At 41.2% G+C, this 19,920-nt stretch overlaps 1 protein-coding gene across 5 annotated transcripts in view; it reads left to right on the forward strand.

The window, feature by feature from the left end:
* Positions 1-18,857, forward strand: part of PTPRO (protein tyrosine phosphatase receptor type O) — a 139,473-nt gene extending 120,616 nt beyond the window's left edge. For all 5 annotated transcript variants that reach the window (XM_073621317.1, XM_073621316.1, XM_073621319.1 and 2 more), the window contains 10 exons: positions 354-389; positions 5,477-5,558; positions 7,292-7,382; positions 7,553-7,629; positions 8,428-8,562; positions 10,764-10,886; positions 12,092-12,246; positions 13,650-13,785; positions 14,552-14,669; positions 18,104-18,857. In XM_073621317.1, the coding sequence (XP_073477418.1) occupies positions 354-389; positions 5,477-5,558; positions 7,292-7,382; positions 7,553-7,629; positions 8,428-8,562; positions 10,764-10,886; positions 12,092-12,246; positions 13,650-13,785; positions 14,552-14,656 (940 nt within the window). In that variant the 3' untranslated portion in view covers positions 14,657-14,669; positions 18,104-18,857. The remainder of the gene's footprint in view (positions 1-353; positions 390-5,476; positions 5,559-7,291; positions 7,383-7,552; positions 7,630-8,427; positions 8,563-10,763; positions 10,887-12,091; positions 12,247-13,649; positions 13,786-14,551; positions 14,670-18,103) is intronic.
* Positions 18,858-19,920: the final 1,063 nt, after the last annotated feature.

Here is a 19,920-nt window from a genome sequence, read left to right on the forward strand (position 1 = left end):
GCTCCTGAAGGTCCCTTTCATGGCAGTTAATTCCCTATAGTAAATCTTTAGTGGATATTGGGAATTATAGCTGCAGACTATGAATATCGTCTGACTATCACTGTCTTTAACCTCACATAAACACTTGCAATACTGCAGATATCTCAGTAAATGAATTGGCATTGCTCCTCATTATAATTAGTATTCGTTTTTGTCATTAACTCTTTGTACTGCAATGCTGCTGTCAGTCTCTCGTACATTTTCTAGGTGAACACAAAATGATGAGCACTTTCCTTGACAATATGATCTGCTATGTGATGCTTCTATTTTATTCATTCATTTATTTTCCTTTACAATATTTTTTTTTGTTCCAGGAACAAGAATGGATTTAAGAAACGGAAACTGACAAAGTATGTTTCTTTTGAACTGTCACACGCAGTTTTATATCGGTTCTTTTATATCAATGTGTTTACTAACACTGCACAAAGTTCAGTCAAGTTTGTGTTTACTAAATTCAGTCAGGTCAGTTGCTGGTGAATGAAGACCAGTTTATGGGTTACTGTGCTTTGCCCTGTTGATTAGATTTAATAGACCTTTTCACATAATTTGAGACAAAATGGTTGCATGCCAGCTTTATTTTCACACACATAGCCATTCTCATTAAAAATACTTACCTACTTGAAACGTGTAAGGCAGAATATTTAGCATTGCTACACATTGGGATCTATTTATCAGTGTCATTCTTTACCCAAAATTCACACAACCTGCACCAAGATTCACAAATTTTTCTAATTTGTGTGAATCTTGGATAAAACAATAATAAATAGGCCCCTCAATATGCAATTAATTGAATGCAGGCAGATGACAGGTCCGTCTCTGCTCACTGTGCAGGGACGGACCTGTCAGAGCCCTGCCGTTCTCTATGGGGAGATCGGATGAAAACGGACAACTTGTCCGTTTTCATCTGATCCCATCAAATCCCATCCGCTGGATGGATGGAGAACATATTGCCATCCGTCTGTTTTGAGCGGATCTTGTCAGATCGGATGGCAGGTGGGTGTCAGCGGACACATCTCAGCTGACATCTGCCTGCCCATACAGCCCGCCTGAAAAAACTGACAGACGGATCCGAGGGGGTAGATCATGCGAAAGGGGCCTTAAGGAGGTGAGCTGCATCTTGTTGAAACACCTGTTTACAACAAAATATATTTTTCACATTGTTCAAAACCTGTTGCGCTGAAAACAAAAACAAATACAAAAAAGATAGGTTGCAAATATCAAAATGATTATCCTGATAATCAATAAAGTAACAAATATGATACATTAAGTCAAAGGTGATGCATATACCATTAACCCCTTATGAAGGTTAATCAATAGTGTACATCATATCTAATATTGGGGTTGATTTATTAAAGGCATATATACTGTGCACTGCAAGTTTAGTTGCTCTAGATCTGAGGGGAAGCTCTGCTGACTTCTATTATCCAAGCAAAATTGCTGTTTTTTTTTTTTTTTTCTTTGCATGTTTCACTCAGATCTGGAGCAAATGCACTTGCAAAGTGCACAGGCAATTTGCCTTTAGTAAATAAACCCCCTTGTGTGTATTGCATTAAATTCACAACAATCAATTAAAATTAGCACCATATGTAAAAAACAAAAAAAAAAGTCCATCCACGAATATTTGTGTATTCACCTGTGACTCCCTTTTACCCATCACACACAACCTTTTGCCGACAGTGGAGACCCCAAATTATAGGCAGTCTATGCAGTGCTTAGAGGTGTGCAGACTTGCTGTGTAAGCTTTATCCACTCCTGGATCACAGATTATGCCAACTGAAGGCTGCCCAATACTTTTCCTAAAGTAACAGATAAGAATTGCATAAAAACACCATAGACCACGTCGCTAGTACCGGCTCCAGCAGCGGGTGATGTCAGCACAAGCCTCTCCCCGACGTATGTTTCATCCGAAAAAAATGTTTTCAAGGGGATTTTATAAATATATTTTTCACTTGACTTTAACACTTTTACTTTTATTGATAGTTCAGCACTATTTTATTTAAACAAGTGTTTCCACTAAACAGAATGGCAGCAGGGAGTCAGCAGCCAAGCCTTAAAACTGTGAGTTGGGAATGCAGTCCAGCATTAGTCTGGTCCTGCGGGCTGCAGTAGGTGGCTGTTAGGAGAAGAAAAGTGGATTACATGTTTTATTAAATTTCAACTTCAGCTAGAAAAAGGTTAGCCAGACGTGGGCTTTAACGTCCGATGTCCGATCGGAGCGTGTTGTCGGAAATTCCGACCGTGTGTGGGCTCCATCGGACATTTTCCATCGGATTTTCCGACACACAAAGTTGGACAGCAGGAGATAAAATTTTGCGACAACAAAATCCGTTGTCGGAAATTCCGATCGTGTGTACACAAATCCGACGGACAAAGTGCCACGCATGCTCAGAATAAATAAAGAGATGAAAGCTATTTGCCACTGCCCCGTTTATAGTCCCGACGTACGTGTTTTACGTCACCGCGTTTAGAACGATCGGATTTTCCGACAACTTTGTGTGACCGTGTGTATGCAAGACAAGTTTGAGCCAACATCCGTCGGAAAAAATCCTAGGATTTTGGATTTTGTTGTCGGAATGTCCGAACAAAGTCCGACCGTGTGTACGCCCTATTAGTCTGGTCCTGCGGGCTGCAGTAGGTGGCTGTTAGGAGAAGAAAAGTGGATTACATGTTTTATTAAATTTCAACTTCAGCTAGAAAAAGGTTAGCCAGACGTGGGCTTTAACGTTATGCATATAAGATGATTGTGGGGCCAGGGGTTTGGGGCACACAGCAGGACAACACAGATAGGGGGAACTAGGGAGAGAAGATGGCTGCAGAAGTGGCAAGAGATCTCACAAGGGGCCATGAAAAAGTGATGTCTCTGCAGTTCTGTGGTAGAGAATGTTACCTGGAGGAATGAGTGACACAACAAGAGAGGAGAAAAGATACTACAAGGAATTGTTACACAATGGGGTTGATTTACTAAAGGCAAATCCACTTTGCACTACAAGTGCACTTGGAAGTGCAGTCGCTGTAGATCTGAGGGGAAGATCTGAAATGCTGATTTTATCATCCAATCATGTGCAAGCGAAAATGCTGTTTTTTTATTTTCCTTGCATGCCCCCCTCAGATCCACAGTGACTGCACTTCCAAGTAAACTCCCAGTGCACTTGTAGCGCAAAGTGGATTTTCCTTTAGTAAATCAACCCCAATGCTTGACATAAAAGGGTAAGGCCATTATAAACACCAATCATAAAGTGGCTGGGACACACTTACGCCTCTAGGCGGGTTTACATTGGTCACCTTTTTCCCCATAGTCTAAAACATCTTTTTAAATATAAAATTGTTGCTGCAATCAGTGCAACACTCAATTCAGTGTTTTAGTTTGTTCGAACCTCTGTCACTATCATATTTTCTCTTTAGTTAAGGTTTGATCAATGTGAAATATAGAGAAGAATATAAAGAAAAGTGAAAGAAAAAAAGAATATACTGAACCCTATTATTCTGGTGGTGGAACTCCCACCCTAGCAGCCCACACAGAATCTGGGGGCCTGGGAACCCCTTAGGTTTAGGGGAATAGTTAACAGAGCCTCTTACCTGCTCAGCCATCCACGTAGAATATCATTGCCATGGGGCTCCAACCACAACTATACAGACTTTTCCACTCACTGGCCACCAATGTAAAGGGGGTATTTACACTGACCAGTGACCACCAATGCAACAGGCAGTTCTAAACACTGACCCATGGTTAATAGAGGATTAAGAAACAGTTGTGTAGCTGACTGACAACACACCAGCTTCATTATTGTAACATCTCCTTTATCACTCGTTTGCGTCTCCTAACCTGACTCTTCCTGATTCTCGCTGCCTCTCAAGCCATTTCCTCTTGGATGACTGAGAGGTACCTGAAATGTAACTTTGAGCTAATTGTCTTCTGTCTGAATTGACTTACACATCTAACTGTGAAGAATAAGAACATGCTTTCTACCCCATACGTTTGCTGCCTCAGGATCACCTTTCATGTACAGTAGCCCTTTCATTCATCCTTTATATCTAGAACATCTCAAAGTCGTGCCACATTCACTTGTTCATCATATCCTAAACACATTGCCAACTAATCTCTTCTGCAATATTTTTCTAGTTGGTATTCCACTTACATGGCCTTTGTCTTTACAGTTTTGCCGTAAATGCCGCAGCAAGGTTTACCTATTGCTCTCTGTCAAGCAAGCAACTATTTCCCAAACTATTCTGTCCAGTCCTCCACTGACCTGCTTATAACCTTCTCACTTATTACCACATTCCATTTATGAGCCATCATCTGGGATATTCATCCCCACTCTTTGTCCTATTTATCACATGTTTAAATGATGAACTTCAGTATATAGCTATGTTTATTTTGATAGAGATCCCACCCACCACCTCCACCATCTACTGTGCAGCTTTCTGCCCTTATTGTATCATTTATCTCAGTTTTCTACCTTAAAATCGGACAGAAAAAGGGGACCAGCCATGCTTAGTTTTCATTCTCCTCTACTACACTGGATGGTGATGGGAGCCAGGTGAAGAAAGCAGATCAATTCAGTAATACCCACAACATTTGCCTACAGCAACAGTGATTGGCATTTGGAAGACATCATATCTAAGCTAATGCACGTAGCTTTGCTTAAATGTATAGAATAAAAGACAGAAAACTAGATGCTGTAAGTTACGTGTGCTTGCAGTCACAATAACACTGTACAACCTAAGACACTAGTTTGAGCAACACTTTAATACTCCTTGTTTCTGTATACATGGATAATGCAGCACACATTATCATCTAGCACAATAACATAGCTCCCAACTGTCCCTGATTACGGGGGACTGTCCCTGATTTGGAGCAATGTCCCTCTGTCCCTCTTTCCCCCTCATTTATCCCTCATTTTGGTCTGATCTATATGGATGTATAGAAAATGCACTTTTTATCTATCAAAAAGTGTTTTCCAGCGCTAAATTTTTCATCTGATTTCTAAATTGCTGCAAATTCCAAAAGCCAATATAAAGGAATAGTAGTGGTAAAAAAGCACTTGTGGGTTTAACCAATCTTGTTTGTCTGTACAATTCTCCTTAAGGGGGCGTAGCAAGGGGTGTGTCCTATGCCTGCATACTTTTGCTGATGGGTGTCTCTCATTCCCATGTCAAAAAGTTGGGAGGTATGCAATAGGAGAAAAAAACACCTAGAAACAACACTGTATTCACACATATAGCATTATAACAACATACACTGTCAGCGGGAGAGGGGTGAGCTGTCTGCAGACAAAATGTTCTCACCCACATTAAAGGAGATGTTGTTACATGTGCATGTACATTCATTTAATTTATTTTGAACACTTCATATTATGTTGGCCCATTAATAAAAAAATATATTGATATTGTATAACTGTGTTATGTGTCAATTATTTTCCTTTTTTGTCTTTTGCAGCCCAGTTCAGTTGGACGACTTTGACTCTTACATGGGGGATATGTCAAAGGATTCTGATTATAAATTTTCTCTGCAGTTTGAGGTGAGAAATATCAAAGATACATTTTAGAATTGTTCATTAACATTGTTTATTTAATGCTTTAAAGTGATTGTAAAGTATATATATTTTTTTTTAAATAACAAACATATCGGGGCTGCTCTGTGCAATAGAATTGCACAGAGCAGCCCCGTTCCTCCTCCTCTGGCATCCCCCGCTGGCACTCCTGGCTCCTCCTCTTCACAGTATGCCACCATAGAAAGCTGCTTCATATTTTGGCACATCTGTGGGCTCAATCCTGAGCACCTCTACCTGTGTCCATAAGCACAGACAGCACGACTCGGCGCCTCCCCTCGCTCCCTCATTGTAGGATTTAATTAACAGCAGCGGGAGCTAATGGCTTCCACTGCCTCAGCAAAGCCGGTAAGAGTGGGCAGAACAATTACAGATGGGCACAGCACTGGATTGATTGAGGTGGCAATATAGGGACTGGGACATTTTTTACCAGGGAATGCAGAGAATGTATTAAGCTAAAAAATGTTTAAGCTATAAAACTACTTTAACAAGAAACCATCAGGAAAAACAGTTATTATGGACAACATTGGCCATAATAGTGATATACCTTAAACATCTGCCCAGACTACGTGTCACCCATGGCTTGTTTGTATGTTTAGGACTATGCAAGTCTTCAAGTTCTGTGATCTGGGAAAAGGACCGATACACCTACACTATATTGTCAAAAGTATTGGTACACCTGCCTTTACATGCAGATGAACTTTAATGGCATCTCGGTCTTAGTCCATAGGGTTCAATATTGAGTTGGCCTACCCTTTGCAGCTATAACAGCTTCAACTCTTCTGGGAAGGCTGTCCACAAGGTTTGGGAGTGTCTATGGAAATGTTTGACCATTCTTCCAGAAGTGCATTTGTGAGGTCGGGCACTGATGTTGGAGGAGAAGGCCTGGCTCACAGTCTCCGCTCTAATTCATCCCAAAGGTGTTCTATCGGGTTGAGGTCTGGACCCTGTGCAGGCCAGTCAAGTTCCTACACCACCAACTCACTCAGCCATGTCTTTATGGACCTTGCTTTGTGCACTGGTCCAAATCATTTATGGTGTGGAGTTGTTTTTGAGGGGTTGGGCTTGGCCTCTTAGTTCCAGGGAAGGGAACTCTTAGGGCATCAGCATACCAAGACATTTTGGACAATTTCATGCTCCCAACTTTGTGGGAACAGTTTGGGGGTGGCCTCTTCCTGTTCCAACATGACTGCACACCATATATACATTATATATACCATTTTTTTCTTTTTTAAGTAATATCTGTTCTCAGCTGCATAAGGGGCTTACAGAGCTTGGGGTGGAGAACAGCAGTCACAGTGATCTTTCCGGTGAATTTCTATGCAGGGGGGTGTGTCAGCACAAGTCTGATCATTGGAGGAAAGACAGGTTGTTTACTCAGCACAGCCAGAAAACGGATCACACTGGGAAGTATGTGCTCTCATGCCTATCGTGGTCAGTTTGAAATACAAAAAGCAGGGGACTAGCAGGATCTCCAGGTATTTCACACAAAGAAAGCAATACAAACAGAACAGGATACTTGTTAACACAAGTACAGGGTACAATAGATGCATATCAGGATTCAGAAATGTAAGGGGTAACGTATTCTTTACGGGTTTTTGAATGGAATTAGTTGATTAAATGATGGCAAGAAAGAATATTGCAATGAACAATGTTACTACAAAGTTTGAACGTTTTTCCTTCTCCTGGATATTTTTTTGCAGGAACTAAAAATGATTGGTTTGGATATAGAGCATTGTGCTGCAGACCTTCCAGCCAACCGCTGCAAGAATCGCTACACAAACATTTTGCCGTGTAAGTAGATAAAGTCATAACTTGTCATGGTTTAATTATGTTGGTTCTGCAGGATTTTGTGTATACTGATCGAAAAAGGGACCAATAGCAAACCTGCATGGGCACAGTGAAGGTTCTCTTTAAGTTTGTGCTGGAAGGTATAGAACATTTTTTTCTCTTTTCCTTTTCAGATGATTTCAGCAGAGTAAAACTTGTCTCCACAGATGAGGAAGAAGGAGCAGATTACATCAATGCAAACTTTATTCCTGTAAGTAGGAAACCAAAAGTTTACACTAATTGCACAAGAGTTTCCATTAATAATTTACAGAAATGTACAAGGCTTTAGGCTGCATTCACACCTGAGCGTTTGGTTTTCAGGAAGAAAGTCGCGCGTTTTTTGCCACGATTTTGCACAGGTCAAAAGATCACCAATGTAAAAAGCAGAAAAACGCCTGTAATCTGCCCAAAAAAGAAGCTCATGTACTTTTTTGAGCTTCAGGCATTTTGCTTCAGGCTACAAAAGGCTCAGACTTGAACAGGGACCATTTAAATGAATGGGATTTTGCTTGTTGGGCATTTTTTGGGTGTTTTTTATGGCATTTTACAAGCATTTTATGAGCTGCAAACGCTCAGGTGTAAATGCAGCCTAAAGGAGATCAGACTTTTTATTTAAATATTTTCAACAACATTTTAAATAATTTCAGTGTTTACCATAGTATTAAAATAGTTGATTCTATATGAATAGATACAGGGAGTGAATCGTGACTGGAGTGGACTATTAGAAAGGAATAGTGATAAGAAGGAGAATAGTTGCCAGCAGGCTGGGACTTTGTCGTGCTATGCGTTATCGCAGAGTGAACCCTCTTGTGTGGGAAACAGTTGTTGGCCAAGAGATGTGCACAACCCTTGTGAGGGGATATTTATATAATCCAAGGCAGGTCTATAGTATGTGGTATGCCGTCATTTCTGGATTGTGGAAGTAATGCTAATGTTATATTATTCAGGCATTTCTGGTATGATAAGGACAGGTGTGGAAGTTGACAGATTTGTACGTCTGTCTCCTCAGGGCTACACCTCTGTACAGGAATACATAGCCACGCAGGGGCCCCTGCCAGACACCCGCAATGAATTTTGGAAGATGATTCTGCAGCAGAAATCCCAAGTCATCGTAATGCTGACTCAGTGCAATGAAAAGAGACGGGTAAGTGGATTCAAGTGACCTCCATTAGAGCTAACACTGTAGAATAAACCAGAAATATATCTGGTGTGTTTTAAGGCTCTTAGCAATAGAAGATTTTTTTTTGTTGGGGGGGGGGGGGGGGTTATGATGCTGAGAGTTAATCCAATTTATCACCATCCTTTCCCTATCTAGAAAGCAGAAGAGTTTGTCACTGTTGTGGAGAATGATGAAGATAGAAGAGGATGAATAGAGGGTAGAGAGGGACTGAGGGTGGGACTAGATCAAATTCAGCAAGGGTAGAATAGGACGAGGATAGGATGAAGTGACATGAGGGTGGAATAAGAAGGATTTAAGAGAACGGAGTATGGTGAGATGAGGATGCAGTGAGGTGATGTGAACATAAAAGTGGGGTATGATAAGGATGGAGTGAGGTGAGATAAGGATAGAGTGAGGAGAGATGAAGATGAAATTAGGTGAGATGAGTATGGTGTGAGGTGGAATGAAAATGAAGTGAGGTGAGATGATGATGAAATGAGGTGGGATATTGTAAAAATGGGGTGAGGTAAGCTGGGAATGAGGTGAAGTAAGATGGGAATGGGGATGGAATTGGGTGAGATGAGGATGGGGAGAGGTGAGGTAAGAATGGAGTAAGGTGAGATGAGGATGGGGTGAGGTAAGGATGGAGTAAGCTGAGATGAGGAAGGGGTGAACTAAGATGATGATGGAATGAGGTGAAATGAGGCTCGATTGAGGTGAGATGTGGCTGGAGTAAGGTGAGATGAGGCTGGAGGGACGGATAAGAGGATTGAGTGAGGTAGAATGAGTATGGAATAAAGTGAATTTAGGGTGGGGTGAGTTGAGGTAAGGAAGATGTAATGTGAGATGAGGATGGGGTGAGGTAAGATAATGGTGGAATGAAGTGTGATGAGGATGGAGTGAGGTGAGATGAGATATGGAGAGAGGTGAGATTAGAATGGATAACTTGAAGTGGGATGAGGATAGAGTGAGGTAAGGTGAGGATGGAATGAGGTGAAATAAAGATGGCATTGGGATATGATGAGGATTGAATGAGGTGAGATGAGGATGAAGTGAGGTAGGATGAGGATGGAGTAAGGTGAGCTGAAGATGAAACAATGTGATATGATGATAGAGTTAGGTAAGATGAGGATGTAGTGATGTAAGATGAGGATGGAATAGAGTGAGATGTGGATGGAGTAAGGTGAGATAAGGATGGAGTGAGGTGAGATGAGTACTGAATTAGGTAAATTACAGCTGGAAGAAGGGAATTTTCTTGGGAAAGTAATGTTCTATAATAAAACATATTTTGCATTTCCTACTGAGACCTGAGCTCTCATTTTATGAACAGTGGGTGTCAGCATCTTGTTTTATATGTTTAGCTTTTCTGGCTGCAGGAATTGGTGCGGAATTAATCACAGCTTCCCCAGCAATTTCTCTGAATAACACACCAGGGGTTAATCATACCAAGGGTAGCTCACACTGGTTGTAAATCTCACCATGGGTATATCACACCTGGGGGTAAATCACAGTTTATTTGCTCACCATCTTAAAATAGAAATAGAAATGGAAGCTTTTCCAATAATAACCTTCCTATTATGTTGTTTATCTCTGTTATGCAGCGTACACACGAGCGGACTTTTCTATCGAACTGGTCGGACGGACCGAGTCCGGCGGACAATCCGATCGTGTGTGGGCTTCATCGGACCTTCAGCTGACTTTTCCAGTCGAAAATCTGACGGACGTTAGATTTGGAACATGCTTCAAATCTTTACGTCGTAACTCCGCCGGACCCAGAAATCCGCTCGTCTGTATGCTAGTCTGATGGACAAAAACCAACCCTAGGGCAGCTATTGGCTATTGGCTATCAACTTCCTTATTTAAGTCCGGTGTACGTGATCACGTACGAATCCGTCGGACTTTGGTGTGATCGTGTGTAGGCAAGTCCGTTCGTTTAAAAAGTCAGTCGGAAGTCCGTCAAAAGTCCGTTGAAAGTCCACAGGAAAGTCCGACGGACCAGTCTGGTCGAAAAGTCCACCTGTGTGTACGCGGCCTTATGTTACTATTTCTGATAAATGGAAATCTGTGAAAAGTTTCTGGTTGGGGATGCTGAATAGTAAGAAAACTATTATGGGTGTCTGATGTGTTCAGCATGCAGCACAGTACATGTATGTTATTCATTATTTGGTATACCTTCTGTATTACAGATAAAATGTGACCATTACTGGCCCTTTACTACAGAACCTGTCAGCTATGGGGACATCATGGTGGAGATGGTATCAGAGGATGAGCAGCCGGACTGGGCTTTCCGTGTATTTCGAGTATCACAGGTAAGTCTTGTGTTATGCCCTCACTGTATTATGCACTGGAGAAACAAACAAAATATAATTTATTAGAAAAAATCACATAAAAGTAACAGCTTCCTAGATTTCCATCCTCAGAGAATGACATGTTCAAAAATGGTTTAATCAGGATAGTTTCCTGCCCGCTATCCATCCTTATACTTGGGAGATATTTTCAGTGTAAATGTAAGGAGGGTGGATTTTTTCTTTGCAGAATTATGGAGAGAATGACTTTAAACAATTGTAGGCAGTAAGAAATCATAAGTACTCATACAACATAACTGACAGCCCCCCCCCCCCTTTTTAACAGGGCCAGTGCCTGTGCCTGACCACCACTCCCCCTAGCCTGCAGGTGCAGTGCATTGTGAAGAAATTTGGTTGTGGCAAAACAGTGGGAGAGGTTTAAAACTTGTGCAGAGCACAGGGGTCAAAAGAATGCAAAATAAAGAGTGTATAAGGTATATAAGTTGTATATAATGAACAAAATGCAGGTATGAGAAATATGTAATATAAAGAGCACAGGGGGTCAGTAGTGGGTAATGTACATAGTTCAGGGTCAGGAGTGGTAACACATAGAGGACAGAGGCCAAAGGTATGTAACATACAGAGTGCAAGGGTTGGGAGGGGGTAACGCCCAGGCAAAGGTAGCAAATATGGCAAAAGCTGCAAAGGCAGTGGATGGAGGTGTACTCCATCTCCGCAGCCACATACATTGCATGCAGTTGCAACATAGTGGTGCAGGTTTTTAGAAGTTAAATCAAATGTCCTCTGAAAACCAATCCACTGGAGATTGCTATACAGAAGGCAACACAAGTGTACATTAATCCAAAGCTTGTGAGCACTTTGGGCTGTTTGGGCACTTCGGGCACAGGGCAGTAAAAAAAAAAAAAACGTCTGAGCCTCACCATCTTACTCAGCTACCTTCCCTGCCTCACTAGCCACCCTACCCTGGTACATTTACATCCTCACCATACAGTACACCCTGCCCTGCTACCTTCCCTTCCTCACTATACACTATGCTTAGCTACCTTTCCTTCCCCACTATCCATCCTACGCAGCTACCTGCTCTGCCTCACGATTCACCCAGCCTTGTTACCTTCCATACTCACTATCCACCCTGCTCTGAAATCTCAACTGCTCTGCCCACCATGCTGCCATCACAATAAGCTCTTCTTGTTGTATTTGATCTTTAGGCAGATGATGCTCAGCATGTTCTGCATTTTAACTTCACGGCGTGGCCAGACCATGGCGTCCCAGCAAGCAGTGCAGCAGAAAGCATCCTCCAATTTGTATTTATGGTGAGACAGAAAGCAGCCAAAACCAAAGGACCTATCACAGTGCACTGCAGGTAATAATCACCCTTTATACCCACTTCTCTTAAACCTTTGTCTTTAGGAAGATAATTTTTCTGTTTAATGATTAAGAAATCTGGTTAGTGACAGTCTGCAACTCTGAGAGCTGTATAAATTATTTTTATGAGTTTACATCTTGTAGACTTGAACCTTTCATAAGAGAAATACAGGGGCTGCAATTGCTAAGTTCTCCTAAAAAAGGCCAAGCTCTTGGCTGTCATGTTGACCCCATCTACCACCAAGTATGTATATCAGGATTTGTTTTAATTCACTGACTTTGTTGATCTGTATATGTGTTGGTCAAGGATTCAGTAAGTCTGAAGACATTGGATGAGCATGACAGCCAAGTAACTAAGTAGCCGCTGGCAATAATGGCATGAAAAATCAGATAGGTCAACTTGGGTACAATCAGCCTGTCCACACATGGTTTGAATATCGGCTGGTCCCTGCTGAACCGGCCGAGATTCGAACCATCTATGGCCATGACTGGGCCACAGGGCAGTATTCCAACATACTGACCCCAAACACACCTCCAAGGCAACCACTGCCTTGCTAAAGAAGCTGGGGGAGGGAAGGTGATGGACTGGCCAAGCATGTCTCCAGACCTAAACCCTATTGAGCATCTGTGGGGCATCCTCAAACGGAAGGTGTTGGAGCGCAAGGTCTCTAACATCCCCCAGCTCCGTGATGTCGTCATGGAGGAGTGGAAGAGGACTCCAGTGTCAACCTGTGAAGCTCTGGTGAACTCCATGCCCAAGAGAGTTAAAGCAGTGCTGGAAAATAATGGTGGTCACACAAAACATTGACACTTTGAGCCCAATTTGGACATTTTAACTTAGGGGTGTACTCACTTTTGTTGCCAGCGGTTTAGACATTAATGGCTGTCTGTTGAGTTATTTTGAGGGGACAACAAATTTACACTGTTATACAAGCTATACACTCACTACTTTACATTGTAGCAAAGTGTAATTTCTTCAGTGTTGCCACATGAAAATATATAATAAAATATTTACAAAAATGTGAGGGGTATGGGTGTACTCACTTTTGTAAGATACTGTATATACTGTACTATGTGTGATGTCATAGATTGTATGTATGTATGTGCTGCACCACCTGTGATACTATAGATTGCATGTATGTACTCTACCATGCATGATAATGTGGATTGTATGCATGAATGTACTGCACCATGTGGTATTATTGTTGGTATGTATGTATAAACTGCGCAATGTGTGGTAAAAAAGATTGTATGTATGCACTGCTCAATGTGTGATATTATAGATTGTGTGTGTGTGTATGTATGTATCTACTGCACCACACGTGGCATTATAGATTGCATGTATTGCATTATGTACTTGCACATGGGATATTATATGTCTTCTCTTCTGATGTATCTTAGTGCGGGAGTTGGCCGGACCGGAACCTTCATTGCCCTGGACCGGTTAATGCAGCACATCCGGGATCATGAATATGTTGATGTTCTGGGTCTAGTGGCAGAACTCCGCTCATACAGGATGTGCATGGTACAGACAGAGGTTTGTATGATAGATAGATAGATAGATAGATAGATAGATAGATAGATAGATAGATAGATAGATAGATAGATAGATAGATAGATAGATAGATAGATAGGGGCTGTGGTGATATTTTCTGTGTGAGAAGAGATGTGGACATATACTTGATGTGGCGGATTTTTGGTGAGGTTGTCTGTGTAGGAGGGGCTATGGTGATATCCTCTGTGCAGGAGGGGCTGCAGTAATATACTCTGTGGGGGACAGGCTATAGTAATATACACTGTGTGGGAGAGGCTGTGATAATCTCTTCTGTGTGGGAAGGGTTGTAGTAATCTCCTCTGTGAGGGGGTACAGTGATATTTTCTGTGTGGAAGGTGCTGCTGTAATGTTCTTTGTGTGGGAGTGGATATGGCGACGAACTTTGCACACCGAATTGGTGGAACTGGCACTGGCGGTGAGAGAGAGGGGATTTTCAGCACTATATGTAGCTTTATTTATGTCCTGTGTGGGATATTGGAGCATGAGTTTCTCAAACTCACATTTATTTTGGTACATTGAATCATCATTGTGGATTGGCATTTTGTGATGTTTACACATATTTCCGGACAGCACTGAATGGGCTCTTCTCCCATTTTGCTCATGTCAGTTTTTGGGTTTTCAGAGGTGCCATTTTACAGTGCCAGGAACCTCTGAATGTTTTTCAGGAAATTTTTAAGGATTAGGATCTGGTGCTTTTTGTTCCCTGATTGTTTAACTACACCAGTTCTTTTCTCTTCATCTTTTTTAGGAACAATTTATTTTCATCCATCAGTGTGTTCAGCTAATGTGGAAAAAGAAAAAGCAGCAATTTCGGATCAGTGATGTCATCTATGAAAATGTCAGCAAATCATAGAGGAGATGTCCTTGTGAGTATTCCTCTATCTGTTCTTAATTCTTACTACATAGGATTATTGTCTGACTCAATGTACCCTTCTCCAGGGTTTCGAGAACGCATTACATTGCTTATGCCAGCCATCGTCCACCAGAGTTCCTCCAGAGATTGCTAATAGGTTCCTTATACAGTGGCCGACCGACCACTAATGTTAAGGACAGACTGAGATCAATGTAAGGGTTTACTTCTACATGACACTAATGCCTATACACCCGCCCAAACAAACTCCTATCAAGCATTGACAATATAAAATAATAACGAAATAGTCAATAACAATAATGGGTACAAAAAAGAGCAATCATCAGCCAGACTTGTGAGTCCAAAATATATAAACCAAATATCCCCTAAAGGGATATATGACCACGCTCCTTTAACCTTGCAATCAAATCCATGTGCAAACTAAAGTGCATGCGTTTCGTCTGACATCATCAGGAGCCTCCAGCTGATGACATCAGATGTAAATAATGAAACGCGTAGGGAGAGGCTTCCAGCAGACGTCATTTCCACTTGATGGAAAGCTTATTGGCGCTCCAAGTTAATACTTCCTTCTTTTTATCTTCTATGTACATATAAGTGCATTTTTATCTTCTTGGCCACTAAATAAATACTACACTCCCCTATCTTTTTGTTCATATGCTAGTGGAGTACCATGGAGGTTCTTAAAGACACAGAGGCACTTTAAAGGCACAGAGGCAATACTTTTAAAAAGACCTAGGAGATTACTTGGAAAGGGTTGAAGAGCACAGATCATGCAAGGAGGAGAGGCGATTACTGTTCTAAGCACTTTTGTACTTTTTGTAACCAAGAGGTCAGTAAGTTCTGGTGAGTGCTGCGCGTGCACTGTGGGTGCGGAGGAGGATCACTTACTGTCTTTTGTTGTCACTTCACAAGATCACATGATTGGACTATTTACAGCACTATGCACTCCACGTTGCACATGTATTTGATTACACTTAAGGCTTCATGTACACGGGACATTTTTACAACCTCTCCTGAACGATTTAACTTAACAGATAGTAACCCACGTTTAAAACGCTTTTGTGTTTGGAAGCATTAAAAAAAAAAAAAAAATTTTTTTTTTTGTCTTTTTTCAAAATAGCCGAAAAATGAAAAACGCCTGTAAATGAAATGCGGCTAAATGCGAGTTACTGCGTTTAGAAGCGTTTTGCACTTGAAATGCCCCTAAACTCAGCATCTGAACTCATTTTTTTGTGTTCCAAAAAAAGCCTCCAAACTTAACTGCCTAGAAACGACTATAAACGACCCTGTGTACATGTACTGATAAGATAACATAGAGGAGAGTTCAGGAGCAGTTGAAAAAAAGGCCCAACTGCTCCTAAACGTCCATTTAGCAGCAGCAGGTTAAGGAGTGTGGTCACATATCCCTTTAGGGTAGGGGTCTCAAACTGGCGGCTCTCCAGCTGTTGCGAAACTACAAGTCACATGAGGCATTGCTAGGCTGACAGTTACAAGCATGACTCCCACAGGCAGAGGCGTGATGGAACTTGTAGTTTTGAAACAGCTGGAGGGCCGCCAGTTTGAGACCCCTGCTTTAGGGGATATTTGGTTACGTCTACATGAAACACCAATGAAGGGTGCACTTTTCTATTTATCCCCAATTTAAGGGTGAACATTCTCCACTATCCATAAATGTAAGAGACTCTTCTACTGACCACAAATGTAAAGAGACATTTCCCTACTGACCACCAATGTATGAGAACATTTCTCCATTGACCACCAACAACATTAGGGGGAATTTTCTATTGACTGCTGTAACTTTTCTCACCTGCCTCTATCTGATCGGTGGAACAAAAAAAAAAATTCCAATCTAAATGTCCATTTTTACTTACTTCAAGCCGCGATTACATTATGCTGCAGCTCCAAGTCTTCTCCTCTTCTGTTTAGTTTGGGTGTCTACATCAGTGCCTGCATGACAAGGTTACGTCCTATAGGATGTCCAATGGCAGGGTCCTCTCAGAATCTAGAAGAAGAGGATATCTTCACAGGGGGGTGGCAGGGAACCGGCAATCTTGGACTGCATTCACATTGCAAGATTTATGGTCCTTTGCACCAGAAACCAGTGAAAGCAGGGACATGGAGGGGTGTTAAGGTGAGTATACTTGTCCTCACAAGATAAAGGGTAAAAATGCCTATTAGAATGGGTTAGAGGAAAAAAAAAGCTTTAGCCCAGAATGGGACTTTAATATTATTTGTTGGATTTCAGCATTATCACCTATATTCATTTTTTTCATAAAGAGCAGGACGGTGTTCCACTGTGGGAATCAAATATATGCCACATTCTTTATTTTTTTTTGTTTTCTTTAAAACATTCTGCAAATTATTATCTTGCTACTGGACCTTGAACTGCATATATGATCATTTTCAGCAAAATCCCTAAACCTAAAAATGATTTCATTGGGTCATCTGGGGCGAAAATGGTTGCAGGGCAGTAGAATCCCCTTACTAGTAAACTGAGCAGTGTAATATGATGGAGCCTGGTGCCATATTAAGCCTGGCTTTCCATACCTGTGACCTACTTACTGGCCACTTTCAGATTTCACCCTTTTCATATTTCTGTGCCTGAGTATTCCCATATGTTGTGGCATCAGTGTTCAGAGAAAGTGGAAATTATAAGATATATTATGTTTAACAACAAACGTTCAAAATGCAAAATGCAATCAACCATAGTGACCACTTCAAAATCACTTTTTTGATTTCTGATCCATACATGGTGGAATCTGATTGGTTGTTTATGGTTCTGTGTTTAGTGATTGGCTTTTTCACAGTTTTATTTATTAGGATTGAAGATATTTTGAAATTTGCATATATGTAAATGAGATGTAAAAGCATATGTGATGCTTTAGTTTAGGAGGTGAACTGGAAGTTTTAGCCTGACTATAGTTAATCTGCTCAGGACATTAATGTGATTTGGCACAGTAGGAAGAAAGTAAATGAGGCAGTTTTGTGGCCTCTCCCGTTGATTAGTTTCTATGTTCACCATACTGTGGCATTGCCTAATAATAAATCTGGAGATACCTGAAATTCTTAGCATTGCATCGACCAATGGGAAGATAACACACAAGGGGAGATTTACTAAAAACTGGAGAGTGCAAAATCTGATGCAGCTCTGCACAGAAACCAATCAGCTTCCAGGTTTTATTGTCAAAGCTTAACTGAACATGCTGTGGTTAGAAGCTGATTGGCCACTATGCTTTCATTTTAGTAAATATCCCCCAAGATGATTGAATTGCTGTGTGTCTCAGACTTGGCTCTCCATGTTATTATAAATGTAGAATGTAGACGGACCCTTCTATATGGCTATATGTGGCGTGCACATTGTACCTTTATCTGGTATTGCTGTGTTCTCCAGTCTCTGACTAACACAAATCTGTTGAATTTGTCATGCAGGTGACAAACGTACAATCAGCCATCTTGCCTAGTTCCAGACTTTCTTTTCTGACTCGTCCAGAAACCAGAATTGCAGCCTGACACGGGGCTGCCAGTAAAGACTCAGCCTTAAAACCTGATGTGTCTTTTGGACATTTCTTCCATGAACTTTTCTATTTAGAACTGGACCAAATGTAACCACAAGGACTGGTGGATGCTGGACAAGGACGGGATGGGATGGATGTTGCTGGAAAGGCTGTCTATGAAATAAAGTGAGTTTGGCAGTCAATACCTCATTATACACAAGGAAGAAATGATGGAGATAAACTTCTATATATCATCTATGATCCCATCAGGCTGGAGGCCTCTTCCACCTGTTGCTCTAAATAAAGCCAAGTTCGTTTTGTTTCATGTTCGGAGTGTTGGACATCTGGGTAACGGGCGATGTGCACTGTGCAGCTCTAGTCATCAGATTGTGTTTGGTGACCAGTATCGGGGGGAGGGTGATGAGCCCAGAATCACAGACACCTCACTGTCGTGTACTTTCTGTGTCACCGCATTCATGTATTCAGCCAGGATCTAGTTGTTGAGTGTAAAAACTGTTTGAAACAGAAAATGAATTTCTATGATGTTGTGGGTATGGGAACAGGCAAATTGCACATTAAATCAGTGACAGACAATATTTAAATGAAGCCTCTCTGCTAATTTCCTTGGGTGTGATGACAGATTCTATTTGCAGCACATACAGGGGCTTCTATTAAACTCTGCAATCACATTGTCATGTGTGTAGTTTGTAAATGGTTTCTTTTGTTATTGGATTCATGACTGATTTCTCCTTTCCACCTGCACTCTAATCTAATCAACTCTAATCATTCGTTATATTCTTTGACAGATTATTTTTAATCAATAAAGTGTTTTAAGAAAAAAACAGTGGCGCTGCATATGTGAATCCGTGATGAAATTCAAAATAATAAATAAAACAATAAGAAAATATAGTGTCTAATGATTATTATCAGAAAAAATTGTATATGAAATCTCCACGTGTGAAAGTATCCAAAAATGAGTCAAGCACAAAGTCCATGCATAGTGATGAGGTCCATATGCAAAAAAATCACCCTTATTGAATGCTCTCAGCAGCATTCAATAAGGGTGCAGGGAGCTGGGCTGTACGGCGACCAACTGTGAGAGTTTACGTCTGAGTCTGTGCTGCTTTTGAGTCTGACAAGACGGTGACACGAACGGGGGAGGTGAGCGAGGCAGCGAGGAGAGATATCTAGCGCTTAGCGTCCCGGGTCTGCTTGATCACAACACACCGCTCGAGTTCTGTGACCGCCTATCTGATCTCTTGGAAAGCTCTTTTAAAACGGGAAACAAGTGAGTGCAATAATTGAAGATTTATTTGGTTTAAATAAATGGTTTGCAATATTACACTATTGGAGGCTTTTATCATTTCATGTCCACTGGTGGGAATCTCCTTCCTTACTGAATGCTGCTGAGAGCCGAGGTCTGATTAAACCCTGGGGGTTTTTAAACAGCTTGTTTGCCGAGCATGAGAATGCAAGGCATATCCTTCTGGTGAGTGCGATTTCAACAGGGAGTGGAACACAATCACATTTGGTGTGGTGGAAGATATATACAGTTCATATTGTTCTGATTTAAGAAGATTTTTTTGCATATGGACCTCATCACTATGCATGGACTTTGTGCTTGATTTATTTTTGGATACTTTCACACGTGGAGATTTCATATATAATTTTTTCTGATAATAATCATTAGACACTATATTTACTTATTGTTTTATTTATTATTTTGAGTTTCATCACAGATTCACATATGCA

Source organism: Aquarana catesbeiana, linkage group LG03 (assembly GCF_042186555.1).
Source record: "Aquarana catesbeiana isolate 2022-GZ linkage group LG03, ASM4218655v1, whole genome shotgun sequence".
NCBI lineage: Eukaryota > Metazoa > Chordata > Amphibia > Anura > Ranidae > Aquarana > Aquarana catesbeiana.